The 12,022-nt window shown below is 39.8% G+C and overlaps 1 protein-coding gene and 1 long non-coding RNA gene across 5 annotated transcripts in view; both read right to left on the minus strand.

Annotated features, from left to right (window-relative positions):
• zgc:162472 (uncharacterized protein LOC553495 homolog) overlaps positions 1–8,684 on the minus strand; it is a 33,143-nt gene extending 24,459 nt beyond the window's left edge. For all 4 annotated transcript variants that reach the window (XM_057819418.1, XM_057819417.1, XM_057819416.1 and 1 more), the window contains exons 1-5: positions 8,543–8,684; positions 7,622–7,824; positions 5,923–6,481; positions 3,512–3,627; positions 3,361–3,429 (exon numbers count right to left, since the gene is read on the minus strand). In XM_057819418.1, coding sequence (XP_057675401.1) covers positions 3,361–3,429; positions 3,512–3,627; positions 5,923–6,481; positions 7,622–7,818 — 941 coding nt within the window. In that variant the 5' untranslated portion in view covers positions 7,819–7,824; positions 8,543–8,684. The remainder of the gene's footprint in view (positions 1–3,360; positions 3,430–3,511; positions 3,628–5,922; positions 6,482–7,621; positions 7,825–8,542) is intronic.
• A 963-nt stretch (positions 8,685–9,647) lies between these two features.
• Positions 9,648–10,967, minus strand: LOC130905950 (uncharacterized). Its single transcript, XR_009061176.1, has 3 exons — positions 10,720–10,967; positions 10,295–10,415; positions 9,648–9,973 (listed from the first exon to the last, which is right to left on the minus strand). It is a non-coding gene; the product is annotated as an uncharacterized LOC130905950 (long non-coding RNA).
• Positions 10,968–12,022: the final 1,055 nt, after the last annotated feature.

The following is a 12,022-nucleotide window of genomic DNA, read 5'->3' on the forward strand; positions in this document are numbered from 1 at the left end:
AGTCTTTTACGTTTGTTTTTTTTCACAAGAGACATCTTTAGGTTCTGATGCAACTTCGCTCCGAGGCACAACGCTGAAAATCCATTTTAAAGCAATAAAACTGGCCACTGGAGGTCAGTAACGCATTTGGTAAGAACTTATATAGGACCATGAAAGGAAGTGAATAAGGAGAAATAGTCAGGAAACAGAAGTTGGAAGAAGTAAGAAGCGTGAGAAAAATGTGGAGAACGATGTCAAACACAAGACACATGCCCCACACATCGGGATGCACGGCCGGGGCGACAGCCGCGGCCACAGCAGCGTCATCTCTCAGTTCAATAGTTATGTGAAAATAAATTGTTACTTTGTTACCAAAAGCTCTCTTTGTCTTGTTGTTTATGTTATTTTGTAGAAGGAAAACATTATTCAGATGTTTGGGATGTCACAAAAGCGACAAAATAGCTGTGTTAAAGTCAAAGTTATGTTTGAAATGTATGCGCTTACAAAAAGCTCAATTTCTCTGTTTTTTAATCAGAAATTGGGAAATTGCTCAAACCAAGCTATTTTCTAATGCTGATTTCTAAAGACTAGAAAAAGATAAGAACTAAGTTTTTTCTGCTGAAAGAAGACAGTCTAATCTTTCTTTTGGTGGGTTCCATGTTTATATAGCAATAGAACAGAATTTTCTGTGGGCCTTGCAAAATCAGTCAAAATCCAGTAAAACGGCCGGCAGTGAAGGGCCTTGCTCTGGTGAAAATGGCTGGGAGTGAATGAGTTAATGTATCATCTTATTTACTAACAATTATATAAAAATATAATGATAAATGATAACTAATCATATGATAATAATTGAGACCTGGCGTCCTCCAATGTCGGTATCGCATTTTGGATCACGTAGGTCACACTTGAATACTAAATGTTAACTTATTGGCTGCCACTGCGATACACATCCAATCCACTTTGACTGACAGGGCGATCGAACGATCAAACATGATCACTCAATGCCATCCCATGTCAAAAGGATTTGATGTCTATAACGGTCAACGGCAGTAATGTTGTGACCTCGTATTTGGACATCAGGTCTTTCTGGGGTTGTTGTTTTTTTTTTTAATGACCAAAAACAGTCACTTGCCACACAACGCGTTAAAATGTTAAAAGTTGAACAAAAGCAACAGAAACAAGTTGCAAAACCTCTGTCTTAAACATCTTTTCCTCTCCCCGTATTTGTGCTGTAAGCCCCCCCAAACACAACGTACTATAATAGCTTTATTTTTCAGAAATAATCTATTGAAAAACTAGTTTCTAGATTTTCTTTTTAGCCCAAAAACACAACAACCAAATAAAACCTCAACTAGTTTTGTTGTTTTATGTAATTCATCAATAAAAAAATAAAATAATTTACCATCTAGGCCGATTGCAAAGTCTTGATTTGAGAATTGGATGGACTACACCAGGGGTCCCCAAACTTTTTCCTGTGAGGGCCACATAACCCTTCTCTTCTCTGATGAGGGGCCGGGGTCAGTTTGTAACAGAAAAAGTGTGACGATTGCAGGAGTGCCTAAATGTAAAAATGTATTGTTTTTCAGAAAGCCACAATCAAATAACCCTTTCTGGATTCTTCACGGAACCAAAGTAAATAAAATAAAAATGATATAATATAATATAGTATAATATAATATAATTAGGGCTGTCAAACGATTAAAATTTTTAAGCGAGTTAATCACAGCTTAAAAATTAATCGTAATTAATCGCAATTCAAACATCTCTGAAATATGCCTTATTTTTCTGTAAATTATTGTTGGAATGGAAAGATAAGACACAAGACGGATATATACATTCAACATACTGTACATAAGTACTGTATTTGTTTATTATAACAATAAATCAACAAGATGGCATTAACATTAATATTCTGTCAAAGCAATCCCTGGATAGAACGACTTGTAGTTCTTAAAAGATAGATTTTAGTACAAATTATAGAAATTTTATGTTAAAACCCCTCTTAATGTTTTCGTTTTAATAAAATTGGTAAAATTTTCAATCAAAAAAATTAACTAGTAGCTCACCATTGTTGATGTCAAGAATTACACAATGCTCATGGTGCATAAAATCAGTCGCACCCAAGCGCCAGCAGAGGGAGACAAAAACACAAATAACAAGTGGACATGACACTGCTGTCATTTTAATCTGTTTGAGCGGGGCATATGCGTTAATTGCGTCAAATATTTTAACGTGATTAATGAAAAAAATTAATTACCGCCCGTTAACGCGATAACTTTGACAGCCCTTAATATAATATAATATAATACAATATAATATAATCAGGGGTGCACATAATTTTTTTGCCCAGGTTCTCAGAGGAGGACCTGGAGATGTGACTTGGTCCTCATTGAGCTTGAGAGCCGACCCACCTGATGCGATAAATTTATGACAAGCTTTACTTAGAGCCAATTAACTTTGATTAATTATATTAACAGTTAATGCTTGATTAACATCAACTGGCACAACAAAATTGCCATTACTTTGAAGTGAAATGTAAAGAAATAAACATAAAAGCACCAATTCAAAATAAAGGGCATTATGCGGCTCCCACATTAACTCCAAGCCTTTTTAAAAGTGGGATGTCCTCCTCATAAGACCTCATTGAACGTGTATCTTTAGCTTTGTAAAATGCGAGCAAAAACACGTTTGTCAGTGCATGTCGCTGTTCATTACCTTTATTCCGCCCTATTCCGCCACATGTCCATAGGGCGAGTGGGGTCCTGTTTGACATCGATAGTTTGCTTAATTGCCACATGCTCTCTGTTTTTTTCGTGCTTTTCAAAGTTTGGATGGCTGAAATTCTTTGACCCTACATAAAATGCGTTGCTCTAATCGGCGACATTGGGATTCTCACGGCACATTTTGTACCGCATTTCCGTGAGAGCATCATTCACTTCTAGCCATGGTACCTCCTGTAGCCACTTTTCAGCAAAAGTCCTTTTTTTCGGTAGCTCCGGTGACGTCTCTGCAAAAGCGTATGGAAGCCGTTGAGGGCCAGCGCGTTTGTCTACGTCCAGTACGCATGTGCGGACCACTTATGTGCACCCCTGAATATAATATAATATAATATAATATCATGTAATGTAATATAATATAATAATACTGTATTAATTAAATAGATAATAACCAAATAACCATTGCTCAGTTCTTCATAGAAAAAAGCCAGGACATAAATAACTCTATTGGAAAAAAAAAAAAAAAAAAAAAAAAATTTTTTTTTTTTTTAACAAATTTTTTTTTTTTTTTTTTTGTTCAGGGGGCCGGACCAAATGTGGCTGCGGGCCGTATCCGGCCCGCGGGCCGTAGTTTGGGGACCCCTGGACTACACTGTCTACTCACATTTGTTTTGGTGAAAATGGAACCTCGGTCTCGTTCTCATTCTCCTGCACGCTGTCCTCTAAACTGGACCTGTGAGACGGTAGTTGCGGGTCATGGCTGTGGCAGTGAACGATCACAGCTAAATGAGTTTAAAGAGGAAAGTTGCACTCACGACATGGTGTTGGACATGGGGATGTAACGGATAAGATCCCTCATGGTCATTGTGGTAGGGTCCACAGACTCCAAACTGTATTCGTTGACATGCTTCCTCTTCTCTTTCTTGGCATTCTGCAACAGAGCAACAGTAAATTTCAAATTGAAATTGTGAAAATCTCATTTTTTAGTGACATCGCCGGCGCTAGACGTCCAATCTATTTTGACTGGGAGAGGGCGAATGAATGACATCTCGCGTCGTCAATGGCAGCCAATGAGTTAACAAGGAAGTGACCCAAAAATACCACAAATCCAACAGGAATTGACACCAAAACAATAGGAGCCCTCCATGGAAATGTCCTTAAATCATCCATCTAAATGATGAGAAGGGACCTGGAAGTATCTTAAAATTACAGTGTATCACAAAAGTGAGTACACCCCTCCCATTTCTCGTTACAGTAGTGCTGTCAGCATTGCTGCAGAGATGGAAGAGATGGGGGGGTCAGCCTGTTAGTGCTCAGACCATACGCCGCACTCTACGTCAAATTAGTGTGCATGGCTGTCACCCCAGGAAGAAGCCTCTTCTGAAGACAGTACACAAGAAAACACGCCTGTCTAATCCATGTGCTTTGTTGACATGCCTTCAGCAAACTGTTTGCGGGCTTTCTTGTGTACCGTCTTCAGAAGAGGCTTTCTCCTGGGGTGACAGCCATGCACACCATTTTGATTAGAGTGCGGCGTATGGTCTGAGCACTAATAGGCTGACCCCCCCCCCCCACCACCTCTTCAATTTCTGCAGCAATGCTGACAGCACTCCTGTAACGAGTCACATGACATTTTGGAGGGAAAATGACAAACAGTACTCAATTTGGACATTTAGGGATGTACATATTTACTAAAGGGTGTACTCACTTTTGTTGCCAGGGGTTTAGATATTAATGGCTATATTTTGAGTTATTTTGAGGGGAAAATAAATTAACTATCATATAAGCTGAACACAGCGTACTTTTCATTGTGTCAAAGTGTCATATTGTCAGTGTTGTCCTATGAAAAGATATACTTAAATATCTGCAGAAATGCAAGGGGTGTACTCACTTTTGTGATACACTGTACATGGAACTGCCACAGAATCAACATAAAATTATCCATAGTGCCCCAAAACTAATTGAAAGTGATCAGAAATCAAAAGGAAGTGACCGCTAAATGCGCTAAAATCTCCAGGAAGTGACTGATGAATAGGAAGTAACCCTGAAATGCCCTAAAATCAACAGGAAATGATCCAAAGTGTACAGTAAGTGTGCCCAGAATGCCATAAAATCTACAAAAAGTGACCCAAAATCCACAGTAAGTGACCTGTAAATACCCCCAAAACCAGTTGGAAGTGACATAAAATCCATGGGAAGTAACCTGTAAACATCCCTAAATCAACAGAACGTAATCAATGATCAGGAAGTGACCCGGAAATTCCCTAAAGTCAACAGGAAGTGATCGAAAATGTACAGGAAATAGCCTCTGGATGTCTCAAAATGTAATGGTAAATATAGCCTATAAATACTCTAGTTTAACAAGGAACTGACCCACAATTAACTCAATGCCTGCCATTGACAATGATAGACAGTCAATTCATGTTCACTGCAAGGACTGGCTGTGAATGCTCATCTTCCAGTGCCATTGGCGGTGCTCGACGTCCAGTCAATTTTGATTGGGAGGGGCGATTGATGAAGCACTCCCAGTCCAAATGGATTGGATGTCGAGCGCCGTCGATGGCAGCCAATGACTTGGCCTGTTTGGCCACAAATAAAGTACCGGTATTTAGTCTGGCCCACGTGAGATCCAATAGCCATACCGTATTTTTCGGACTATAAGTCGCAGTTTTTTTCATAGTTTGACTGGGGGTGCGACTTATACTCAGGAGCGACTTATGTGTGAAATTATTAACACATTAATGATATCATTTCACATGTTTTGGTGTGACATTGATGGCTTGGTAAACTTGTTGAAATTGATTCGTCAAACTATAAGGACGTCCAGCATCGTCATTTGTGAGTTTAGCTCGCTGTATAGCCAGGAAGGAGCCGTAGCGTCCTGGTGAGGACAGTTTCGTTGTTCATGCATCATGTAACATCATACTGTACACTTATTCATGATAATGTCCTCTATTGTATTTTTATATTAAATTGCCTTTCAAGATGACAAATCTGTTCAGTGTGTTGGATTTTATCAAGTAAATTTCCCCCAAAAATGCGACTTATGCTCCGGTGCGACTTATATATGTTTTTGTCCTCTTCGTTGGACATTTTATGGCTGGTGTGACTTATACTCAAGTGCGACTTAATAGTCCGAAAAATACGGTAATCGTACCCCATGTTTGTTTGACACCCCCTGCTTTAGACGTATCCCATACAAGTCATAAGAATAACAACGACAAACCTTTTCTTTCCGCATCTCCTGTCTGAGCAGGTCACGCAGCTTCTGAGCCTTTTCCAGCCTTTGAATGTCTGACGGGTCGTTCAAAAGCCGGCTCAGGGAATACCGGGCGATACCAGGCGACTTCTTGCCCCTTGATGACAAGAGAGTCTTGGCTTTCTCCGACAGCGCCGCTGATTCTTTGTCCAGCGTCGCCGCTTTGTCCGGCGGCCTAGGTGGAACTTTGATGACCGCGTCATCTGACGAGACAGTCTTTTCTGTTGGTGAGTGCTCAGTGGGAACGGCAGCTGCTGATCCTGAATCATCGCAGGGGGCGACGACGGGCTCGGGCTGAGGCGACGTTAGAGAATCGACACCCGAAAGCGGCACCTGGAGTTCGGTTTTTGCCTCGAGGTCTGAATTTTTAGGGGGAGTTTCAGGGACCACCTTGGCAGGGGACTTGGGTGTTCGAGGGAGGACAGCGGGGCGGCCCGGGGCCAACCTCGGCTTGACGGAGAAGCGTTTCCTTCTCTGGAGAGCAGCTGAGGAGTTGGTTGCATCCCCATTTGGATCATTTCCTTCACTAAACAGTACACGGGGAAAAAAAAAAAAACTGTATTTTTCCTTCCTTGCTCATTTTAATATCACTACAATGTTGTTTTTCGTAAACGATTAGGATAACAAAAATATTTAGTCGACGAACTAGGTCACTTCCTGTTCATTTTAGGGCATTTATAGGTTACTTCCTGTTGACTTTGAATCACATCCTTTCTATTTGTGTATATTTTTGAGTGACTTGCTGTTTAGTAACTTAAAATCAACAGGTAAATGCCCGCAAATTAAAAAGAAGTGACTCATAAATTCCCCAAAAGGAAAAGGAAGTGACCAAAAATCACAAGGAAATGCCCCAAAATGAACTAATTGCCTAGCATTGGTGGCCACTTACGGCCATAGACGTCCAATACGTTTGAAGTGGGAGGGATGGTATTCATTCATTCGCTGCCACCCTCTCGGTTCTAATGGATTGGACGTCTACGAGTGATAAACCTATTCCAACTCACAGCAGGATAAATATTGCTAGTTTTTCTGTTTATTGGTTGTTTTGTATAATATCCTAGAACGCTTTCTGACCCCAATAATCACCATTTGGTGAGACGATCGTTATCGTGAGCCTTGTATCGCAAATCATATCTTATCGTGAGGTACCCAGAGGTACCTCCATATAAATGATATATTGTATAAATAAGGATGTTCTTCATGCCAGGCTTGCTTGTTTTGAAACACATGTTAAGATTTGTTTTCTTATCTTGGGAAGAGAGAATATGCAATGTTGCTTTTGCCTTTAAAAGGTCTATGCTGAGCGATCATCACATACCAAATGTAACTTGTAGCTTTAGCATAGCATTCATTTTCATGTTAGCATTAACTTTAGCATAGCAACCGTCCTCTCAAACAGTTCTTGTGTTGTTTTTGTTTTGTTGGCGTCGGCTACTGCTTACAGTAGTAATGCTCGGTGCTTCCAGTTGCAAATATAACCATTGGAAAACCTTCATGAAGTTTTCTGACAATCAATGCAGTGGTCCTTTTAACGCTACAAAATGCACTCATCTGTCAATGTTCATTTAAAGTTACTGGAAACCTTTTTTTTTTTTTTTAATTCAATTTTGGACTGAAACCTTGGATTTTTCATAGAAGAAAACTAGACGAAGACTAACATATTCACCTCAGGTTGGTCGCTTCGACCAAAGGAACATCTACTGGCTTCGTGTCGGTCACCACAGAAGCTACCGCAATCTTGCCGAGGTCTTTTGCCACCTCTTTCGACTCCTGACTCGCCGGAGCGGCATCCTGCGATGGAGCTGCAGTCCTACCGGCCCCACCCACGTTGGGACGGACGCTGAACCTCGAGCGGCGAAACATTGGTACCTGTTAATGTCCAAAAGGGTGTCAGCACAATTTGACAGCCGGTCCCATTCATTCAAATGATGACTAATTAAGTGTACAAAATCTCTGTCACATGACTTGCCTCTTTTGCAAAAATATGAATCGATACGGACGCCCCTGGTGCTATGGTGCAATGCTGGTTTTATAATGGCAGTGTCCACAATGTGACGGCTCTGAAGTTGTACTTTCATCTTGTCTTCTCCCAAAAATAACCACAGCCCTAATACACTAATATGTTAAAATGAATTTCTGGGAATTACTGGACTATTTCAAAAAGGTGTTTCATACCTATAAGTAACATAATAAAAATGAGTATAAAACATTATCTGGAAGTTTTTACTCCATTGTCTTTTGTTTTGCAATACTGACTATGCTAGGACATCCTATCATCCAGTCATGCTTGTATTTCTGAGAAATTTGACTCATGAGGCAACATAGTGACGTGACAACAGGGAAGCCACTGCTGACCCGTTAGTGCTGCTCAATGGTGATAAACGACAAAGCAAACAGTTGGTTTTGTTGATTATTTAAATTAAGTGTAAATATACAAGTTGGAATACGTGGAGGGATAAGAAAACGCTCAAAACAAACGTGTTTTCGTGTAATTTTAGCTAGCGTGCTATGGCTTTCTTCTTTTCGAAACTTGAAATTGTTTTTTTCTTTTTAATTGGTGATTTCCGAATTATTTCGTAGACTTTACCTGCTCACCGGTGTGTCGTCTGGATGGTATAAACGTCCATTAATTGGTAAGAAAAACAGAGCCATGCAGGAGATCAAAAGAAAAAAAAAGATGTCAACCCGCCATGTTGAACATGACGCAATATTTTGTCGACCGTGAGTGGCATTGTGGGAAACGTAGTCGCATGGGAAAGAGGAACCGGATTATTTTCAGTAAATACACCGTTACAATTGTCATTAACGGGTAATGACACCCATGATAAAATTTGCCACTTCCGGTCCGCCATGTTTGTTGGAAGAACGCTCGCTACTACGGGCATTAACAACTGCAACGAAACTTGGGACTTATAAATGACTTACTTCAGGAATGGCAACGTGACCTGATGCACGTACCTGATGCACATGACCTAACCACAAACGCGTTTAGGCTCAAGGCGTCCTCCTCTTAACCCTTGTGTGCTGATTTGTTTTTGCGACACAGGAAAAAAACGTCCCATTTTGGGACGTTGCTTTGAAGTGTTTAATATCAAAGTCATTTCTGAATATTATTTTGCTTGCGACCACTCAAAATGTTCAGTGGCATCAGACCTATACATATAGTTTTAATTTATTTATTGTTGATGCCCTCTATGGACAATAAAAGCAATATTGTGCTAAGAGCAAAATTAACTGTCATCTGCATATATATATATACATATATATATATATATACATATATACATATATATATATACATATATATATATATATACATATACATATACAAAAAACATTTAAATTTGAATATTCAATATGGACAAGCCTTCAATATGTCATCAAATCATAACATAAAATTTACATAAGACATAAATCATCACGTTTCTTTCAAATAATTTCACTACTGACCACCATATGTGACCAAGATATTATAATTTCAAAACCGTTTTTGGCAGCCCACATCTGATGTTATTGTTTACATTTGTTGTTACCTTCCAACCAGGGGTTTGGGGGAGGCTGTATGTTATTGATTAGGATTTGATTTGAATAACTGAAGAGGTCTGTTAATAATCAGATAATTAGTGTGCATGTAAATGAACTCATTTCATCAGTTATTTGCATTTGTAATTTCATTTGCAGAAAACTGTAATGTGCAAAAAGTATATTCTGTAATTAATATTTAATGTACATTCATTGCATTTTCATCAGCATGATCAACAGCAAAGATTCCAGCTCTGCCCGTAATGTCATGTTCTCTGATAAGAGTCTCTGGACTTCACTGTCTACTTGGACTTGAGTCACTTGGACGATGGAGCTGGTGGATGCTTCAGTGCCATCAGTATCGGCTAGACCTTCAGGAGACGCTGGTTGTACAATGTCCACGGGGGAGTGCTAGCAGCTGTCCTGGAGGTGAAGAAGAGCACTGGCTGCATCGTTCCTCATCTTTGTTTCCTGCCTTTTTGCTGTTCTCTGAAATCTGTTTAGACACAAAACCATATAGGCTGTTCATGTTAATGACACCAATGTTAAACATCAAATCTTCATAGCTGAGAAAAAACAAGTGACATTAATACTGTTAGATGAAAACTGACAATGATGTGTCTATTGTTGTCCTTGATAATGACATTTATTAGTACTAGAGGGCCCAAGGAGCCATTATATATGGAACCATTATGTTGCCATGCAAGATTACTGACAAAAAACTTGAACATCATTGGCAGAAAGTCATGTGGGCTTTACAGGCTACAGTCAGACACCGAAAAAATTAATGATCTGGGGGTTTGAGAATTACACATACCTGTTTTGCTTTCTCTCAAGCTCAGCATGCTTTTTCAGAGATTCGGTAGGCGCAGTCTCCTCAAGTTTCAATGTTGGCGCCCAGTCAGGATTTGTTCGGTCGTACATGTTAGCAGGGCGACCTGAACATCATTTAGAGAGACACGAATAAAATAAGCTTAGTATTTCACTTATCCCCAACATTACTAATTAAAAGAAGTTTGCTGTGTGATAACGCCTTTAAAAAACCAGCGACACACGGGAAGAGAATCGGCAGGAGCAAAACTTTTTGTCAAGGAATGTGCTCGTTCTGCGTGGGGTCTCTCGTCTGTCTGGAATTTTACCAAGCAGTCCTACACTGCGTGTCCCTGCCATTAGCTTGCTTGCTTGCCTTACGCCAGTACTTTTCAGACACTCACATATGACAAAATACACACTAGATTTTACCTGTAATTAAGTGGTCCGAGCAGACCCTGACATGTTTCGAGGGTTCATCTTTCCTCTTAATATTTGCCAACCAGAGACGACGACGTTCCTCTGTGAGCGATTTAGTGAAATCCCCTTCATGTTGTCTGACCTTTGGAATGGAGTACAATCCAATTTTCTTCGTCCCATCTGCTCTGTTCACACATCCACTGACCCAACAACCATCTTGAGTGCTGTTGTATTATGTAATAGTTTGCTCCTTGTTGCAAACAACAATGGCGGCGCAGGGGCGTATATGACGTCAAACGGGAACTGTGTATAAAATAGCAGGGGTCAAAATTCTTTTTGCGGTCTGTAAACAAAACAAAAAAAAAAAAAGAAAGAAAAATGGTCAACGCGAATTTAATTACGCAAATAGTACTTGAAAAAAATATAAGTAAAAAATATATTTCGTTTTTAAAAAATATAAGAAATTGTCGCAGTCGGCGTGATGTCACGGTGACGTCATCTCGCATAGCAACGTGTTGCCATTTTGAGTTGGGGGCACGCACAGGTAAACATCCGTAGACAAACGTGTCTGAAATTCATATATTTCAGCTGTGTTTTGCGTCTTTTTTTTCATAAAACCGTCTTAAACATGACTTATTATTATCATGAGTCACTGCAGACAGACGCGAGGAGGCGATACAACTTAAAATTAGGGTGTATTGGCCTGCAAATCTGCCCATACAAAGTCGCAGCTGATAGCTGGATAAACAATCCAAAGGAATTTCCTGCAGTGGAGTTTTAAAACATTTACAACTACCTCATAAAGTCACCCAGTAAGTTGACCTTTATCAATTACGTGGAATATATACTAAGTGGAACTAAGAAAACTGGTACGATATACGGAGTGATTATTTCTGCCGTAACCGGTAATTCGCCTCCAAGCGTTATTTAGCCGTGAAGACGTCACGGCAAAATAACCAATTCCCACCAGGCCAATAATATACCGATTGACCGATCAGAGTAGTTCACAGCAAAAGGAAAAATAACGCTTTGCGAGTTGTGGGTTATGGTATTAATAACCACTGCCTTGTCGATTGAAGTCTAGCAGCTAATTGGGGCACCCAAAAAAAAAAAATCGACTAAAGTTTACTCACCAGTAATAAAATATCGGCTGCAAACGTAAATGTGCCTGGATTTAGGTTCCCACTGGCGAGAATGGTCCACGGAACAGTCTTCTTTTGCTGTTCCTCAATTGATTGTTTTCAGCCATTTGCTTGTCCTTTTCTTCTCATGAGGAAGAATGAAGAACTTCAAATGTGGCTACGAACTCTTCCTT

Source organism: Corythoichthys intestinalis, chromosome 17 (assembly GCF_030265065.1).
Source record: "Corythoichthys intestinalis isolate RoL2023-P3 chromosome 17, ASM3026506v1, whole genome shotgun sequence".
In the NCBI taxonomy this organism is placed as follows: domain Eukaryota; kingdom Metazoa; phylum Chordata; class Actinopteri; order Syngnathiformes; family Syngnathidae; genus Corythoichthys; species Corythoichthys intestinalis.